General features: G+C 38.4%; 1 protein-coding gene across 1 annotated transcript; it reads right to left on the reverse strand.

Moving 5' to 3' along the window:
- Positions 1-4,920: 4,920 nt before the first annotated feature.
- Positions 4,921-20,326, reverse strand: GLYATL3 (glycine-N-acyltransferase like 3). The gene is made up of 5 exons (XM_019457377.2): positions 20,215-20,326; positions 15,913-16,020; positions 15,049-15,175; positions 10,240-10,366; positions 4,921-6,264 (listed from the first exon to the last, which is right to left on the reverse strand). Exons 1-5 carry the CDS (start codon positions 20,290-20,292, stop codon positions 5,838-5,840), a joined length of 867 nt encoding a protein of 288 aa, XP_019312922.2. The 5' UTR covers positions 20,293-20,326; the 3' UTR covers positions 4,921-5,837.
- Between the last annotated feature and the right edge of the window lie 659 nt (positions 20,327-20,985).

Genomic DNA, 20,985 nt, shown 5'->3' on the forward strand with positions numbered 1-20,985 from the left:
TCATCTTTACTTCAGTGATTTGAAATGTAATTTTTGACGTTATTTTAAACTTTCCTAGGTACTTGTTATTTCTGGAACTTTTTTTTTTCTATCTCATTGTTCTGCATAATCACTTACCATTACTATACTATAAATTATATCATCTTCATGGTATGTTTTATAATGGTGGGGTTAATCTCTCATTTTACCTTATATTTTCAGAATTTGTATTGCTATTCTTATGTATTTATTTTCCACATAAGCCCTATCATAAACTTTTCTAGCCCCAAGAAACTGCTGAAAGCAAATAGAGCAAAATGCAGCAAAAATTCTAATGAGACAACTGGCAACAATTCAAGTGTTGGCTCTTTGTGCAATAATCTGGAACTAAAACCTGACATCTAGTGTTCACTGAAATAACTTCATGGTACTAACCAAACATCTGATATTCTTATACTATAAGCAATGCTTTTTAAAACTTAGAACATATTTTGCCTTGGAAAAATGTAGATGTTAGTGAAAGAGAAAGCTTAACGTAAACTAGAAAGAGGAATACTGAGACACTATTCTCTCTTTATAATTTTTTAATATCACAAGGGCAGGAATAAGAGAAGTGGAAAAGGGGCACCTGGGTGGCTTAGTTGGTTTCATGTCCGACTCTTGATCTTGGCTCAAGTCCTATCTCACGGTTCCTGGGATGCAGCCCCTGTATCGGGCTCTATGCTGGCAGCACGGAGCCTGCTTGGGATTGTCTCTCTGTCCCCCTCTCTCTGCCCCTCCTGTTTGTGCTTTCTCTCTCTTTCTCTCAAAATAAATTAAAAAAAAATTTTTTTAAAGAGGAAGTGAAAAAAATGCACTTAAGAAAAAAAAAATTCTCTTGAGAAGTGAACAAAATAGAAACAAGTCTGATAACATACATGATTCCAGCACTGCTGAAGTAAGAGGGGGTGAAGAAAAGAGGAGAGACTGAGTGGTTACTTTCCCTCTTTACTTTCATTTTTCGGTGTAGTAAGAGCCACAATGAGAAAAGCAAGAGGGAAGTGATTGTTTTTTTTTTTTTTTTTTAAGTTTATTTTGAGAGAGAGAGAGCAGGGAGGGGCAGAGAGAGAGAGAGAGAGTGGGAGAGGGAGAGAGAATCCCAAGCAGTCTCCACGCTGTCAGTGCAGAACCCCATGTGGGATGCGAACTCACGAATGGTGAGATCATGACCTGAGCCTAAACAAAGAATCAGATGCTTAACCAACTGAGTCACCCAGGCACTGCCAGTGATTGGGTTTTATAGCTGGAGCAAAGGTTTCTAAGAGAGATTGAGAAACATGGGCTATTACAAACTTGGGAAAATGGAACTATGCTGTTAATTCTAGCCGCACTAAGGGAACAGTGTCCCCACTGAAATAATTTTAATGCAAACATGCCAGCCTGAAAGGAAGAAATCATTTCTACAGTTGGTGCTACACTCTTCCATCGTACGTTCAGTTTTATTTTTCTCCCTGTCCCTAGTGTGTACTGAGGGTAGAGAACAGATACAAAACTTCAGGTTTTGTCACAGACAACTTAAGGACATTTAATTCATAGTTACTTCATATTCTTTCTCAAAATTCAAATCACCGAACAAAAACTAGTGATTAAAAATGCAAAACGAAAAGAATCAAAACTTGTAATATTAAATGAGATTCTGTTTTAGAGGATGTATAAGTGTCACCCCAAATTGCACTTCCTTATGTTGTTCCGAAATTTTGAGATTAAATTCTCAATCGTCCTTCTGTATTTTCCCCTAGTTGTTCTTAGGCAGGGTGAATATTCATTCTTGCAAAACTACACAGACCCTTGCAAAACAGGACAAGTACCTGTCTTAGGAGAGCTGAGCATGTTACCCATATTGACTCCTTTCACCATGTGTAGCCATGGGCACACCATGAAGTACTTGCTACCATTCACCAGACTCCTCTTTTCCCGGTAAAAGCCTTTATGCTGCTTTCAGAACTATTTGCCTACAATTTCCTCTCTTCACAGTTGAATTTTAAATAGATGATACAGACTTTTCTGTGATTGCTTTGCATTGCTTTGCATTTGGTGTTATCATGTACATCTTTTCCATATCAAGCAGTTTTCTGGTGTTCTGTAGAGTTTCACTGAATGGCTGCCCTGTATTTAATCAGTGAGTTACTTAAAATATTTAGTTTACTTTTGAATCTTAATGAACAATGTATAATGAAATCCTTTTATTAAATCTTTGTAGACTTGCTATCATACCAGTAAGATACATTATTATTATTTTTTTAATGTGGACTCATTTTTAATGTGGACTCATGAGAAAGAGAGAGAGGGAGAGGGAGAGAGAGAGAGAGGGAGCAGGGGAGGGAAAGAGAGAGAGAGGGACAGAAAATCCGAAGCCAGCTCTGTGCTGACAGTAGAGAGCCAGATACGGGGCTCAAACTCATGAACCGTGAGATCATGACCTGAGCCGAAGTTGGACTTTTAACCAACTGAGCCACCCCGGTCCCCCAGTAAGATATTTTTAGAAGTGGAATTCTTGGGTGAAGGGAATATGTGTCCCCCTGCCCCCCGAATTGGTCTGTTTTCTGTTAATAGGTGTTTCAGATGGCAGTGTAACATACATACAGAAGAGTGCATAAATTATAATTCTATAGCTCAGTGAGCTTCCCAGAGTGAACATACTTTCATGACCTACCTGGGTCAAGAATCAGCACATTACCAGAAATAGAAGCCACTTCCATCCTCTTCTTGCTGCCATCCTGAAGGGTAACTGCTTCCTAAATTCTAAGGCTATAGATTTATTTTGCCTGGTTTTGAACTTTATACAAACAGAATCATACCGCATGTCTTCTTGTTTCTGGCTTCTTTTTCGTACATGTATTTAAAATATTTGATAGGGCAATGTAAACTTTTCATTCCTTACATATTCTTGTCCTCTCAGCATAATTTGACACCATTGACCATCCCTGTTTTGATATTTTTCTCCTTTCTGTTTGGTGACAGTCACCTCCTGGCTTTCCTCCTGCCTTTGCTACTCTCTTTCCCATTCCAGAACCTTCCCCTTCACTCAACCTTAAATTGTTGATGTCCTCAAGGCCCCTTCCTAGGCATGCTCAGCCAAATACATGGCTTCAGTTACCATCTATGATCCTACTACTCGTAAATTTAAACCTCTGTTACAGACAATTTCCCTGAGATACAACTTGAACCTATCACTTAATAGGTTTCAAAACTCAACATCCCCAGACTGAACAAACAATCCCTTCTGCTCCCAGTTGCTTCACATCTGGTGCTGTTTCAGCACTTCTTCCCTCAGTGAAAAACACCACCAGCCACGGGTTTCACAACATAGACACCTACCGTAGACACCGTAGACACCAAGGAGGCATTCTTGACATGTCTGTCTCAGTATATCCTGTGGCCATGAAATCCTGACACCTTTTCCTCCTAAATACCTGTGGTAATGGTTCGCTTCTCACCAACATCATTACCTACATCAAAGCCAAACTAAACTTGGATCACCTCTTGCCTAGACTATTGCAATACCCTCCCGATTGATTTACAAACAGATGAATAGTCTGCTTAAAACTCTTCAACACTTTGTATGTCATACTGAAGTTTCTTAAGTCAGCATTAAGGACCCAGTCCCTTCCTACTTCTTGAGTCTCTTTCTTCTTGCCGTTCTCTCCTTACTCCAGATATTTCTCCACACATTCCTTAAAAGAGCTAGAAACAGGGTTGAAAGTTGAACTATTATATCCAACATGGTTATCTGGAAAATAAAAGTAAAAAATATATATATAAACTTGCAGTGAAAATTGATGGAAAAAAATCTCTTTCAAAATATGGAGCCCATTTTGGGGCGGGGGTGGTGGTGAAAAATTCAGAAAGCAATTAGATAGATAAAAGAGTAATCGCCCCCAAAGAGTTTCAAGCTGTTTGGGGCCAATTAGCATAATGAATAACAGTACAGGCTTCAGAATATGACAAAATCTGGATCTGATCATGATGTGGCCACTTAAAACCTATACAACATTTGCTGAGTCCTAACACCTCTGAGCCAGAATTCTCAAAATAAGATAATTCCTATCCTTCACAAAGATTAAGTTATATATATCTACATTTGGCACAACTATCAGTACACCGTTAAATTTTAAATAAACTGTAGGCAATTATTATTAAGAATAAAGTAAGGCTATAATATTATTGCCATATACCAGATAGGAATAACCCTTGTTTAATCAATGCTGAACATAATAAGCATCCCTGGGGCAGAACCTAGACCATATTCCCCCAAGAGCTTTATGGACTCTGATTCCTTGGTGCTCTTCCCTTGGGACCAAGGATAAGTTTCCAGGTAACCAGTCACTCAGGATGGCTGAGTAAAAATAAGCATATATTTACTCCCAAGGAGTCTTGTTTTTTTATTAAAATGATTTCAGTTTGTTTACTTCTCTCAGAATAAACACTTAAAATTGAATCTCCCTTTATCTTTGTAGTTGGGATTCTATGACCTCTATTGGAATAAGAAAATAATATTTTCTGTATGGCTAAATCAACTTTATACAGACTAGACAAATCCAACTATTGTATTTCTGCCTGCTTGTATTGCAAATGGGAGAACACAGCTTGTGATGCTTACCTCTTCCTTTGCAGTCCTTGAAAGATTTATATTTATGTATATATATATGTATACATACATATATACACACACTCATACATACACACATACACACACAAGTAATTGGAAACCAAATTAAAAAAAATAATGATAAAAGACTAATGAAAGTATTTATTTAAGCATTTAAATTTCCTTTACGAAAAAGATACATGATTTAGTGAAAAAAAAAATAGATTGAAATCAAAATAAGAGCATTCTGGTTTGACATCTAACACTGATTATATTATCTTGAAGATGTAATTTATTTTCCCCGATCCTTAAATTTTTCATATTCAATGCAAGTTTATCATCTTATCAAAATTCTATGAGTTTATACATATGCATATATAAATATGAAAGGAATGTATATATAGATGTGTGTATCTGTGAAAATGTTTATATGCGCATCTGCGTTCACACCCACAGACATCCTCTGTTTCTAGTATTTAAAATGCCCACATCTTCATTCCTCAATCCAAGACAACTGAGCAGTGGGAAATTTTTAGAAACGCAAATTCTCAGGCCCTACCCCAGAGGTACTGAATCAGGGGTTGTGGGGGAGACACTCCACCATCTGTGTTGCAACCTGCCTTCCAGGTGATTCTGAAGTGCACTAAAATGTGAGAACCACTGCATTCGAACATTCCCAGGGAAGAACCATAGGCTAGAGCTGTAAGCAGAAATGGAGAACCAGTAATTAAAGGGGGAAAAGCAGGATATTCTACAGACAACTTGGGTGAGAAGTGGTAGGAACGGTTTAGGGAGACACAGCAGAGGCAGGCACAGGGGAGTGCTCTTTATGGTAGTAGGGAATTGGTATGGCTGTAAAAATACACTGCAGAAGCCGGAGGGGCAAGAATAGAGCTGTAGCCACATGCTCACATGTTAAATCACTGTTCTCATGCAGTCATTTCTGCAATTGTGCTAAGAATTGCTGGATTTAGAACCTTTTTCCTGCAGTGGGTCCCAGAGGAAGATAATGATCCTGTTCTCAGCCATAGCTATCTCTGACCCCTAGTTATTTACGTAGAAACCTGAGACAGGAAGATTTAAGGCTTCTCAGGTTGATCCTGTGTATCTTTTCCAGAACGTTTTCAATAACCCAAGATTCTTCTGATTCCAGGTTGAATTTCCCCCTCATTGGCAGCTTGGGAATATCTGTGTTCAGGGATAGGAAGAAAATTCCTGGAGTTTCAATGGGCTAGAGGTAAATTTGACCAGAGAAAGTTGCAGGGGTGAGAATAAGCCTATGAAAACGACAAGGCAAGAACTCAGCATGGACACTCTTCAGGAGGCTTATGGATGCTATGTTGTCATCCAGGACATTACCCTGAGAGGGGAACCCCTGGCTTTGTAACTTCCTGGCCAGTGTGAGGGCCACCAGCTTGCAATAACCTTTTCTGCGATGCTCTGGCAAGGTATAGCCATGGCACATGGTGGCAAACTGATCTGTGAGAGACCAAGAGACTGGGTTTCCCTTGTCATCGCGGACACATACACTGGGGAAGCAAGAGATGAGGTTCACGATGTACCGGAGACACTGTTCATTGCCACCCCGCGACCAAGTCCTGTTGAGAAGATCAGCATCAGCAACACTCAGGTAAGTCAGTTGTGGGGAAGAACCCATTCTAGAAGAAAACAACATGAGAAGGAACGTGAACTTGGGATTATATGAATACAAACAGCTGCTTCACTTTCTCCACTGATTCAAACTGAGAAACCATTCCAGAGATCGTGCTTAACAAATACCAAAATATTTTTAATGAATTAGAATCTGTCACTTCCCACTTATGAACATCATTTAGGGTTTCATTTCTGATAGGGCAAAATACTCATATCAAATTTAAGTCTTTCCTTTCAAATTTATGCCTATTTCTTTTTGTCTTCAGTGTAGATTAGGGCAAGTATTTCATTTTTCTGTAAAACAATTCTGACTTGTTCTTAATTTTTCTTTAATGTTTATTTATTTTGAGAAAGAAACAGATAGAGTGAGAGTAGGGGACAGGCGGAGAGAGAAAGGGAAACACAGAATCAGAATCAGGCTCCAGGCCCTGAGATATCAGCATAGAGCTTGACATGGGACTTGAACCCACGAACCGTAAGATCATGACCTGAGCTAAAGTTGGATGCCTGACCAACTGAGCCACCCAGGCACCCCAGCCAACTTGTTCTTATAAAGTCCTAAGTCTGTTGACACCCTTCTGAAACCTGAACAACTCCAGATTCTTGGGCCCCTAATCTTTTCCTTGGTTAAAAAAATAAAGTAGTAGTATAAAACTTACATCTTTCTGCATCCATGGCCAGAAGAGAAATACAAGTTGCTGAACATTCTAGGAATATATAGATGCTCAAGAAATGCTAGTTTTTCTTACCTTCCCCTGAAAGGTCTGGAAAAATGTCTAAAAGTTCATGGTATTGAGATAAAAAGATAGGAACTGGTACAATTACTAAGGACTGAGATGGGATTACTTAGTTAAGCCTATGGGGCTGGTTTTGCCTCAGAATTTGTTTTCATTCTTGAAGTTATCAATGTTATAAGACCATCCTGTATGTTCATTAAGAGACTGCTAATGCCATTCTTGATATGATCTTTATAAAGTACAAGTTTGTGTTTTCTTTTCATTAGTGGCTCTGCAGTGTTAGCTCACATTTTAGGCATACTATGGGCTCTGGAACTGGGCCAACTGTCTAACCACTAAGCTTGGGTAAAAAATAAATAAATACAAGCAATAACTGGCTTAATAGAATTCTTAATTTAATTTTTGAAGATGAACTTTATTATTTTTTTTAAGTTTATTTATTTTGTGAGAGAGAGCAAGGGAGGGGCAGAGAGAGAGAGAGAAAAAAAAAACCCAAGCAGGCACCACACTGTTAGCACAGAGCCTGAACTCAGGGCTCAGTCCCATGATCATGACCTGAGCCGAAATCAAGAGTCGGTAGCTTAACCAACTGAGCCAGCCAGATGCCCGGAAAGACAAAGGCTGAGAAGCCTAAGGCAGAGAAGTCACTGTAAATAAAAACATTGCTAAGACCAGTGTTTTAGGAATAGTTGTCTTAGTAGTTACATATATGACCTTGTATCTGAAGGGCAGGGTATCCAAATTAAGAGTATATGAAGTTTGATAATGACTTAGGTGCTAAAGACAGTATCTTCCTAATGCAGAAGGGAGCAATTGGTTTAAATTTAAATTAAATTAAATTTAATTTAATTTTAGAGACAGCGAGCATGAGCCCGTAAGCATCTGTGCACGAACACCAGGTGAAGGTGGGGAGGGAAGGGTGGAGGGAGACGGAGAGAGAGAATCTTAAGCAGGCTTCATGCCCAGCATAGCGCAGAGCCAGATGTGGGGTTTGATCTTACAACCGTGAGATCATAACCTTAGCTAAAATCAAGAGTTGGACACTTAACCGACTGGGCCACCCAGCTGCCTCAGAAGGGAAACGATTTAAATCAAAATCCGATTTTAAAAGGCCTGACTGGGGATGGAGAAAATTTTTAAATAACATTTCAGGGATATGACAGTAAACAGACTGGGAAACTCTAAAACTCTAAAGGAAAAATAGCCTCGTTTCTTCAGTAAAAAGTAATGTAAGAACTAAAAAAGATGAACGGGGAACCCATATATAAAAAAAAAAAAACTAAACAGAGATTAATCAATTGCAATATATGAGCTTTATTTAGGTGCTTATTCAAAACAAACTGCTAAAAGTATTATGATAGTTTGGGAAATGTAACTACTGACTGGTTTAAGGAAATACTGACAACATTTTAAGATATTGTAGAGCAAAGGGCTGGTGCAGCAGACCTAAGGACTCTATCTTTAGAAAAGCCTGCTTGTGGGGCGCCTGGGTGGCTCAGTCAGCTGAGGGTCTGACTCTTCATTTCGGTTCAGGTCATGATCTCATGGTTTGTGAGATTGAGCCCCATGTTGGGTTCAAGACTGACAGTGCAGAGCCTGCTTGGGATTTTCTCTCTCTCTCTCTCTCTCTCTCTCTCTCTCTGTCCCGCTCATGTTCTGTCAGTCTCTCTCTCAAAATTAATAAATAAACATTAAAAAAAAAAGGAAGAAAAAGAAAAGCCTGCTTGCCAGGTTGGCCCTTGGCTGGTATCTGGCAATTTGGATTTCTGCCGGTGTCCTGCCATTCCCAGACCTGATAGGAGTTGAAACTCACTGTGCCTGTTTGTAACAGTCAATGTGATTTATGATGAAAACCTGCCTTCCTTCTGGAAGTCTAAAAAATTGGTATGTGCTAGACAGAGGGTGCCTCCAACAGAAATCCTGTATATGTTGTGACAACTTACTGCTGGGGAAATCAAGTGTGTTTTGTGTGACTCCATTGGGGAGGATTCTGGAAAGCTTGTCCCTGGTTTCCTTTGGACTTTGCCAATGCACCTTTTTCTTTGTTGATTTTGCTTTGGGGTGTATGTATGCTGAGTCCTATGGGTCCTCCTAGCCAATTAGTGAGCCTGTGGGTGGTCCTGGGGACCCCTGACACAGAAGTGATATTAGTATAGTGTGTGTGTGTGTGTGTGTGTTTTTTAAATAATCCTTATCTTTTGGAGACATATATTAAAATACTTAAGAATTAATGGGCGAATCTCTGAGATATTTGCAGATGGGGTATGGATGAAACAAGATTAGCCATATATTGATGGGAGGTTCGTTATAGTAGTCTCTCAGCCTTTGTATGTACTTGGAAATTTTCATAACTGAAAAAAGTAAAATAAAAGTAAAGTCCAGTTGCTTTATGTGATTTAAAGTGCTCATTCTTCTTTAGGTTTTGTCTTGTTTTGCTCAAAAATTCCTTCACTATACTCCATAGAAGAAAAAGTAACATTCACTGAGGTGGATACTTTTTCAATATATCATGTTTCATTTCTTTACATAGTACATGTAAGGAAGATATTATAGGTTAATTTTCAAAAAGAAGAAATTGATTGAGGCTCAGAAAGATGAAGCAGAAAGGAAAGTAACTAGCAAATGGCACAACAAGGGCTTCCCAGTGAGAAAGACAGAATCTAGATACAAAGTAACAAATCTTTTGAAGACTGGATTCTGGAGACAGAATCAGGAATTATTTCCTGGCTCTGCAATTTACTCCTGTGTGTTACTTAAACTCTGTTCAAAAAGGGAATTCCACAGTTAAAGGGATCTAGACATAATATACATAAAACATTTAGTGCCTGGCATATAAGAGCTCCACACAAGTCAGTTATTTACCCTTATCCTTGAAACATGAAAAAAAAAAAAAAAGCACTTTGGGCTCAGACAACAGAAGCTAGTTAGAATTATCTGCAGGAGGAGCATACAGGAATGATTTTTCTGTGTATACTGTGAAAATACAGGACTCCTGAGTCTGTTTATCACTAGGCACAAAGACTCCGGTTTGATTTTGCAAAAAATTATGAGCAGTCAAGCACAGCAGAAACAATTAAACACACACAGATCCACAGGCGCATACACACACAGACAAATCTAGACCCCGTGGCTCTAATCCAAGGTACCCAAATGTTCCTTAAAAATACCATGTATTCTAGGTACTACTATTTGTACTCCTATATAGTAAGTCCCATCCCACATGTAGAAACTTAGTTTACATACAGGGAACTGGTGTTCGGCAGAGTTGGAAGACGAGAAAAATGAACGGCCTTGAAGGAGGTTAGCTTTACATCTAACTGCTTTGAGTTGGCAACAGCTTTGGAAACATCATATAATTCACTCTGCAGCCCTGTACATGGTAAGAAATAATGAAAAATGTGGGTATTTTATTTGAAAACACAAAAAGGAAATTTGTTGCAGTATTTTTATACTAATTATCATCACCACCACCAGTTTGCCACCTTGCATTATCCTAACCACTATATACTTACATATGAATTATTACAGTTACTCCTTGCCTGATTTTCAAACATTGTGTGGGATTTTCAAATCCCCATCATATTGTTCATCACGATCATGGTCTCCCATTAATATTTCTGATGAGAATATCCCTTAGGAATTTGGAATTGCTTGTGGGATTTTCTTGATTTTTCTGACTTTCCAGACTGATCTTTACACTCTTTAAGGTAAGAGAAATTTTATAACTATGAAATTCTACAATCTAATATACAGCTAGAAGTATAAAAGAGCTCAAATTGATTTGGCATGTCATTCTGACTTAAAGACTCTTCCAGCCTCTTGTCCTAGATTCCTGTTACAGAAATATCAGCATATAGGGGCGCCTGGGCAGTTCAGTCAGTTGAGTGTCTGACTTTTGATTTCAACTCAGGTCATGATCTCACAGTTGGGGAGAGGGAGCCACATGTTGGGCTTTGCACTGACAGTGTGGAGCCTGCTTGGGATTCCCTCCCTCCCTTTCTCTCTGCTCCTTCCCCACTCATGCTAGCTCTCTTTCTCTCTCTCTCAAAATAAATAAGTAAACTTAAAAAAATATATCCTCAATAACAAATCCCCTCCCCCAAAAGGAGTATCAAGGTATAAACTATACTCCTAAGGTATAAACGTAGGAGTATCAAGATATAAACTTACTTGTATCCTACACATTTATCACAGCTATACTATATTATCTATAAATCTTTATTTAGTACTTGTCATATGTAAAGCCCTATGCTGGGCACTGTGTCACAGTGAGACAAGAATGGTACTGTCTCTGTTCATCAACGACGAAGCTCATTGCATGGAATGTTAGCTTCTGTTTACTGAGAACTGACTTGCTCTCCTTTTCCAAAATCCTATTGGCTCTCTCCTTTCCAGTCTGGGTCTTCATTAGTCGGATCCCCTCGAAATTGACTTTCCCACTTCCACCCATATCTAATGGCTTTTTCCCTCCTTCCAGTAAGTCACTTCTTGAAGAATACATAAATGCAGGAATGGAAAGCCATATTGAACACAGTCTGGTATCAGAGCCTTGGCTTCTCCCTCAGGGAGTTAAGTCTAAGAAAAGATAAGCAGGTCTTCAAGTTAATGCTATTAAAAATTATAGATGCTGTGGCTAGAATCCCATAGAATAGCCCCAAATTACATCTAAGTAATTCAAAAGACTATGAGGAAAAAAAACAGCTTGTGCTAACCAAGGGTATGGTAGTTCAAACAGAATTTCTTTTTCCTAAATTAGACTGAACTAATTCTTTATGAAATTTAGACTAACATTTCTTTGAAAAACCTTTTTAAATTATAAGATGCAGCAGAGAAAACTATATAACAAATGCTTAGCTTAATGATTATTTTAAGTACTATTAATGCCACAAAGAAATTTACTTACCCCCTTCTATTTAATACTCTCCCAATCACAATTCCCTCACTCTCCTCTAATAATAACCATTATCATTTTTATGACAATCGCATCCTTGTTGTAAGTTTTACTATGCAAATGTGAGTCCTTAAACACTCTTAGATTTTGTCCACTTTTTGTCTGGTAAATAATTTACAGATTTTCTTTCAGTGCCTAGCTCCCCTACACCCACCTTTAAAAATTCTTTCAATTTATTTGTAAAGAATCCAGTTTGCTGGGTAGAATTTCCATAGTTTGGATTCTGCTGATTATCCTTCCATGGTATTGTTGACCATGTCCTTCTGTCCATTGTATAGACTACCATTTTAACAAATGATTTTCTCCTTTCCCACAGAAGGAACTTTCACTAATTGTCCTGCCTTCATCCATCCTACCTCCTTCGAAAGGCAGGAGTTGTTCATTGGGTAAGACAGAACTCAGGCCATTTAACCACAGTTGATTGGAGTATAGTAACAGTGGGCAGGCTTCTGCAACTTTTAGCTCATGTCAACAAACTCTCTCATGTGCATGCAGCTAGTAGTGAACAAAAGGGCCTGGTCTGTCTGTCTGCTATATACTTCTTTATTCCTGGCCTTTGCAAGGCCAACACAAGGAATTTGGCTCTTTCTAGTAGGTTAGTGGGTTAACCGTCATTTAATATTGTTTATGGATGGCTCTTAGATTAAAAATGACAAAGGCATTCCTGGGCAGAGTGTGCTGTTGCTCTGAACACCCACCACTAAGGTAGCTACGCTGCCTAATGTTTAATCTATCCAGGCAGCCCAACAGTGGCTCTGTGGCATAAGATAAAAGATTGACCATTTCTATGGCAGTAGATAGGCTTCTGAAGTTGTTCATGATTTGGGGATGTTATGGAAGCAGCACTTTTTTAGATGCTTTGATTAAAAATAGATGAAGAGTGGATCCTGAGAAACGTAACAGAAACCCATGGGGGAGGGGAAGGAAAAAAAAAAAAAAAGAGGTTAGTGTGGGAGAGAGCCAAAGCATAAGAGACTGTTAAAAACTGAGAACAAACGGAGGGTTGATGGGGGGTGGGAGGGAGGGGAGGGTGGGTGATGGGTATTGAGGAGGGCACCTTTTGGGATGAGCACTGGGTGTTGTATGGAAACCAATTTGACAATATATTTCATGAAAAAAATATATAGATGAAAAAAAATAGATAAAGATACTGATGACTTCTCAGAAGCTATTCAGTATTCTAAAGAGAGGGGCACCTGGTTGGCTCAGTTGGTGAAGCGTCTGACTTCAGCTCAGGTCATGATCTCACAGTTGATTCGAGCCCCGCGTTGGGCTCTGTGCTGACAGCTCAGAACCTGGAGCCTGCTTCAGATTCTGTGTCTCCCTCTGTCTCTGCCCATCCCCTGCTCATGCTCTATCTCTCTCAAAAATAAACATTGAAAAAAATCAATATTCCAAAGAGATTATAGTTCTTACCATAGAAGTCTACAGCCAAGAGGCCACATCAGAAGCTAAAGGTGATGCCTGCACTGATTACATACTAAATGAGGGGCCTTTACCACTCCAGTTATTTTAGGTACTATTAACTTACATCTGTCCCCATCAAACTTCAGGAAAGATGGTTGTGTCAATTTAAATGACCATAACTGACTCATGATTAACAGCTCAGCCTTCTGGAAAAAAATACTGGCAAAAAAATAAAAAAAAACAAAAACATCCTTCTGGATGTTCTCTTCCTAATGATGGGTTCAGGTGATTTGAGGATAGTAGACCTATAGCACCATAATGTATACAGTTACTGCCATGATTTTTCACACCAAGGAAGAGATACTCATTTTCACATTAAAGTAATAATGATGAGAAAATTTTCCTAGGTTGGCTAAGTGAGTGGTAGAACCATGTCTCACTTCTAACCAGCATAATTGGGGTAAGTCTGTAAAGCTGGGAGACAGTTTAGAACTTCCACTATGCGGTCATTTTGAGCACTTCCAAATGGATTTCACAAAACACCCCAAGTCTTTAGGTTATGAATATGCATTAGTCATTGCTTGTAGGTTGAAGGGAGTAGTTAAGATGGCAGAGTAGTAGGGAGGCCCTGGGCTTGCCTTGTCCCTCAAACACAGCTAGATCAACATCAAACCATTGTGGACACCTAGGAAGTCATTGTTTGCAGGTAGATAGAAACTTTTCCTGTGAGAGGGCTTCAGCTATTTGTTGATGAAAAAAAATTACCAGACTTTAAATTTCTAACATGGGGGACCCCGCCTTCCTGTCACATGATCAAGAAACTCATTTTCAATGGAATAGTTAGAAATAGTAACTTTGTTGATTGTATCACCCACCAGTCAGTATGAAAAGTTGAAAAAATGATATACTGAAGCTGAAACTGTCCATCTACACTATTAGAAAACTCTTTTTTTTAAATGTTTATTTATTTTTTAGAGAGAGAGTGAGCAGGGAAGGGACAGAGAGAGAATCCCAAGCAGGCTCCATGCTGTTAGCACAGAGCCCGACACGGGGCCTGAACTCATGAACGTTGAGGTGACGCCCTCAGCCAAAGCCAAGATTTGGGTGCTTATCTGACTGAGCCACCCAGGTGCCCCCATCACACTGTTGGAAACTCTGAATGTATTTTTGTCTTGGCTAAAAGTTCTTCCACTAGCATTGATAACCATGCAGTTGTCTCCTCAGAGCTCAAATATACTCTTATTTTAATCATGTCAGGATAACCTATGCAGATCAGTTAACTATCTCTTTCTAGAATCATTTGCTTCAGAAAGAAGAGAAGACCTACCTATTGGCTTATACTTAAGTTAGGGTCATTTTAAAAGATTATGACAGGAAATGATTAAGGGTAATAAATAAAAATATGCTGATATTCATTGACATCCATATTAAAGTAACATTGAGGGAAAAAAAAAGTCACCTAAAAGCAGCCTCATTTAAATGGCCTCCACATACCCCAATGCCAAGCCTCATTAGGAGTAAAACATGAGTTCTTTTTTTTTTTTTCACAAAACTGTAGTACATAAATTGTAACTATATAAAATGTATATATGTGTATATATATGAATTTGTGTACTTAATATAGGTCATATCTATCTAACATACATGACAAAAATGAGAACAAAAAAGACTGCTTAGACTCACACCTATCTCACCTTGTATTTGAAAAACTTGATCCCAGTTGATAACATCATGTTCTTCCAACAGCCGTCGATAAGCCCTGATATCCTTGTAGAACACAGCATAGGCATTAGTATAATGGTCCAGGTTATCCATCTCAGCCTAGGATGGAAGACATAATCATAAAAACATAAATATATCCTCTAGGTAACCCAAATCCTAGATAGATTAGATACCATTAGCTGCATATGTCTAGATAATTCCCATTACCAGAGTTAGCCATCTATAAACAATGGCTAGATGGGAATGTGGCTAATATACTGTAGAAAGGGAAGAAACAGAAATTTTGGAACTTTTGCTTGATAATTCTTCTGGTATTTGGGAATTGTTAAGATATTTCACATTTTTCTGGGATATTATTTATTTACAAAAATGAAATGCATATAATTTAATGGAGCCACCTACAAGAATCAAATGGAACTCTCAGAACTTTCCTAGTGTGGTCAGAGCAGCACACCTTTGATCACGTGAGCTTCTCTTTGGTCTTGAGGCAGAACAGGGCAGATGTCATCCTTTTCAACCTTCTTAGATATTTATCCACATGACCCAGAGTCATCGGTCACAAGGAATCATCTAACCAGTGGAAGAACTAGTATGCACAAGTATGTATGCTTCATGCTTCTAGAGATTATGAAACACTAAAGAAGCACTTAACACATGTAGAGTAGTGGTTTTCTATGTCTGATACTCCAAAGCCAGTAAAATTAGAAACTAATGGTGACATGTGTAGCGTGTTAAGCTAACATGCATGGCTATGATAGTTATAATATCCCCTTTACCTAATCTTTTCTTTCTAGTTGATGTCAACTCGTATATGTTTTGGCTTTTCAAAACTGTACCTCTTTCTGTCGCCGGGTGATAACAGCTTTGAAGTCTGGCCATGAATCCACTACCACTTCCTTTTGAAAGGGATTCCCACGATTTATGTTCATCACAGCTCCATAAACCTGAGCCAGAGAACCCAGAGAGACAAGCCAATCACATTACTAACTATTCCAGTTACATGTTACAATTTTCACTTCTTCTGCTGTATAACTGAGGCCATGAGAAGGGAAATTATAAACATGTACACACACATATATATACAACACGCACACATACAAACTTTTCTCTTGTTATTTCATCACTGTACATGAAAACTGATAGTCTGTGAAAGCCTATGAAAACACTCCCCAAACTTAGGTTTTTACCATACAGCAGTGAGAAGTACCAAAACAACGGGGAGTCGATGGGTGCTTGGCACATAGGCCATAATAAATACTTACAGAATGCATCAGAATCTGATGTATGGATTTAGGGATTATATATCTTTTAAAAGTTCCACAGATAATTTTGATCCTCAGGTACTTCTGCTGCTTATTATACTCTCTGAAAATAACCTGTTAAATGCAATGACTCCTTCAACCCTGAATTACAATTAAACATCACTGAGGGTAACCCCCTCTCCGAATAAAAGACCCCTGCATTTCAGATTTGATGGAGCAAGGCTCTATAAGCATTCCCGGAGGGTCATAACTATGTCTCATTCATTATTATATCCATGGAGTCTGATACAGTGGATCAACTACTTGTTGACTAAACGGTACTGAATATTCGAATTCCCTTCTGCGGCCTTTCATATTTAGTCTCCACTAAGAATCAAAGATGCCTGCCCTACAAAACAACTTCCATATGTTATGTGTGTTTACAGAGAAGAGAAAGTTGTGGAGACTGAGGAGAGTGAGCTATAGGCTAGTGCTCCTAGCAGCATCTTCATAACAGATAAAAACTGGAAATAATTGGAGTGTCCACCAACAGTGGGAAAAATGAATACATGTTGGCACATTTATACTTTGGATTACAAAAAAGAAACTTAATGTTGAGCAAAAGAAGGTAGACACCAAAAGATACTTACTGTGATCCAATTTACATTATATTCAAAAACAGACAAAACCAAATTATGGCTTTAGAAGTCAAGATAGCGGTTACTCTTGGGGAACAGGGAAAGGCAGTGTTTGGAAAAGAGCTTTGCAGGGTAAGGAGAAGTCATGCCTGAAGTAATGTTCTTTCTTGACTGGAGTGCAGGTTATATTGACACTTGTTCTATGGAAATTCATTGAGCTACATAATTATGTACATTTTCTAGTATGTGTTATACTTCAGTGAAAACCAATTTAAATTCTAAGGGCATTGGAACCTACATTTTACCTCTTTCATCACATCTTTATTCAAATCACTCACCTCAATGACAACAACATTATTCAACTGTCTTCTGTCTTACCCAGCCTGGGACCTCACTCAAGTCTTCTCATAGACCATCTCTTTCCAAATTTAGTCTGGCTAATACTAATGTGCAACATGGATCACAGTGAAAATCTGAGAAGTAAAGCCACCTGGAAGGGTCATGCTTGTTTCCTTAATCATTAAATTCTGGGGCTGCTGATCCTACATATATATAGGCATAAGCTTATTAAAATGTCTATTCCCATGAAGACACCATACATCTTTATTCAAAAATGGAACTTAGATGTGCTTGGAATGCTTAGAAGAATAGAAGGGAAAAAACCTTTCCAATATTCAGATTGTGAAAGAAAAAAGGCAACCAACATGACTTGTTTGTAAGAGATTTGCAACCAACTGCAAGATTTCGCATTGGTTGAAAACTAAGAAACAAACTCTTCTAACAGCTGTTCTGTTTAAAGGGTGAGTGTTGAGAGGAGAGGGAAGTAGCTAGGGGAAGTAAGGATGCTGGAGGAATTAACAGTTGGAGTTTGTGGAGAAAATTTGGAGGAATATTTAATCACTGAAATACTATGATGAAGTAGGTGGGGGGATGGGTAAAATAGGTGATGGCACCAGGCCAATAAGGACGGCATTTGTGATGAGCACCGGGTTTTGTATGGAAGTGTGGAATCACTAAATTGTACACCTGAAACTAATATTACACTGTATATTCACTAACTGGAATGTAAACAAAAGCTTAACAAAAAGAAAAAAAAAATGAGATTATAGAATACAGAGCCATGGCCTCCAAAAAATGGAGGAACTGTGTACAATAAGACTATTTTTTATCTTTTTTATTCTTTAAAGGCCGCGTGTAACTGAAGGGGTATTTTGAAAGTATGGTCACAGAACCCAAGTCAGGCATTACATAACAATGAAATAATTGAAGTAAGATAAAGAGTGTCAAAGAAAAAGAGACTTTAGTGTATAGAAAACGAGTAATTGAGAGTGCCAAGCTAAGCAGCTATGAAAGAGAAGATTATACAAGGAAGACGTTGATTTGTGCCTACATGCTTCATTTCTTTAAGTCTTACTTCAAATGGTGTTATGAGAGGCAAACATTAAAAACAAACAAACAAACAAACACCACACAGTTTAGGATCTGATAACTTGGATTTAAATCTGAACTCTAGCACTTAGATATAGGGAAGGCATTTAGTAACATCATCTGTAAAATCATAATGTAAACACCTGCCTATTCAGAGTATTAATATTCTAGAGGGATTAATAAATTTTTATAAAGCTCAAATGAGATAGTGTGAAAGATATTTTGAAAATGATTATATACCATTCAGACCAACTCAACTAATCCGAATTCAGAGGTCTTTAAAAAATAAGATTTGAAAAGGTGGGGATTAAGAAGTAATTATTTTATAATGCTGCCAGTGACCAACCAACAAAAGTTTATTGAGTAACTATTTTGGGCAGAGCCCCATGGCAAGCACTGTATGAACGAGGAGTCCAAAAAAAAAAAAAAAAAAAGACAACATGTGCACTTGGGCATCTGGTAGCTAAGTCGCTGTGGGAGAAGCAGTAGATATGAAATCAAAGGAACTAAGAACCGAGATTTAACTTGATTCTTTCCTTGCTTTAACCTTTTTGGACTCCAACTTTTGGAGTCCAACTTAATTTAAGTTTGGACTCCAACTTAAATCATTTTTAAAATGGATTAATAGACATCTTACAAAGCTGGTGGAAGGATAAAATAAATTGAAACTATCTGTATGCTAAAGTACTGTCCAAATATAATATTTATAATGTAGGGGCCCATTATTTGTCTTGATGATCATAACATCTTAGATGACCCTGTGAAGGTCACCAAAACCTTTTTAGTTCTCTCCGATGAAAGAGTTGGCCAAACATTTATTCACTTTTGTGTCTGCATTCAGAATGGGAAATTTTGAGTCAGATTGTCCATTTGGTACTCTTTTAGTCATAAGATTTCAAATTATCCCTCAGATTTTCTCTACCATGCACAGTTTAAGCATGATTGGTAGGGCAAGATGACTAAATTTAATCAACCCAGTAGGGTGCTCCAGATCACTTTTGTTAAAAGTCTAGTGTAAATAAGGATTATCCAGCATGTGTGCTAAAAATACAGCTCCCTAGTCTCCATCCTTAGAAATCCTGATTCATTATATCTCTTCTGGGTTATTAGCATGCCACTCATATTTGCAGTTAAATGCTCTACCACTGAACTATAACCCCCGCCACTCACATTTGAAAACCACTATTGTAGGGCTATCTCCTTGGTCAAGAAACTCAGCCCTCACAGACGATTTCTTTGCATTCTGCATTTTTTTTCTCCAAGTGCTTAAAGTATTTTTAATCTCACATTTATTTGTAATCTTTGATTAATGTCATCTTCCACAGTAGCTCTGAGTTATCAGCAGGCCCTCATGGACTTTGAGAAGACTTCAACAGATAGAGGCTTAATGACCAATAAAGCCACTGAAAAGAAACTTCAAAAATAAAGATCTTGAAGTAATCGGAAAAACTTTATAATGACCCCTGAACCTCAGCTTCATCGTGAACCTAGATTATGTTCTTATGAGCAATACCACTTAATCCATACCCTTGTGCCATTAAAAAAAAGTTCAGTTCAAAACTCGAGTTTGCTTTAGAAATAATCTAGTCCAGTACCCCCTAAATTTTCCTAGACATCATCTAAAGTGGCTGTCAAGAATATAATTACCTGGGCCGTATCTACAATGGACGGGATCAGTCTCTGGCAGGAGGGGACTGGGAAACAGTATATTTAATAAGGGCTCTAAGAAAGTCTTGACATCAGAAAAATTTGGGAAACAGCTATAAGTCTGACATTATTTCACAGATAAATAAAATAAAGAAATAAAATCAAACTCTTAAATGTGTCATACCTTGAGTGACTCAGGAAAGTGACTCTTCAGCATTTTTTCCAGTATCAGTAATTTGGTAGAACAGTTTAGCACCGACATCTTCTCCAGGGCTCTAGCAATTATTCCACACCTAATTAAAAACTTGAAAGTATAGTTTTAATTTTTGCTTATTACCATCTGAAGCTCCTGAGGAATATCCTTGAAATCCTCTTTTCACCGGGTGTAGTTCGGAATGCTGTGGCTCCCTTTGAAGAGGGAAGGAAACGATGGCAGTGGAATGGGTTCCCACTCAGGGAACACGTGGGAATAGAGAATGTTAATGACCTAATCCTGGAAAGAGGTGAGTATCTACAGTGGGTTAAGTCTTGCTATTATACACATTCTGTGTACACTCAACTCTTCCTTTAAGACACCATAGCAGTTGTGATTTCACATTTGTTTGTGTTTTAATTAAGTCTGTCTCAAGTAGACTGTGAAGGAAGGCAGTGTGGGGGCACCTGGGTGGCTCAATTGGTTGAGCGTCCAACTTCGGCTCAGGTCATGGTCTCATGGGTCATGAGTTGGGAGCACAGAGCCTCCTCTGTCTCCCTCTCTCTCTCTTTCCCCCTTCCTAGCTTGCTCTGTCTCTATCAAAAATAAATACACATTAAAAAAAAAAAAAAAAAAAAAAGGAAGGAAGGGTTCATGTCTGCTTTGTGCTCCATTGTACCCCCATCACCTACAGGGCCTGGCATATAGTAAAGGGCATTCTAGGTAGTTGCTGAATGATAGGAAGCTCAGAGTAAGAGTCTT

Source organism: Panthera pardus, unplaced genomic scaffold (assembly GCF_024362965.1).
Source record: "Panthera pardus isolate Hobbes unplaced genomic scaffold, ASM2436296v1 HiC_scaffold_17, whole genome shotgun sequence".
NCBI lineage: Eukaryota > Metazoa > Chordata > Mammalia > Carnivora > Felidae > Panthera > Panthera pardus.

Excerpts from the sequence above, each read along its gene's own strand:
- GLYATL3 (XM_019457377.2), bottom strand. The coding sequence starts at position 20,292 with ATGTCGGTGCTAAACTGTTCTACCAAATTACTGATACTGGAAAAAATG. Across the intron at positions 15,176-15,912 it reads TCACCCGGCGACAGAAAGAG|GCTGAGATGGATAACCTGGA; the intron begins GTACAGTTTTGA and ends CTTCCATCCTAG. Across the intron at positions 6,265-10,239 it reads CTGCCGAACACCAGTTCCCT|AATGGGTTCTTCCCCACAAC; the intron begins GTATGTAAACTA and ends GTTTTCTTCTAG.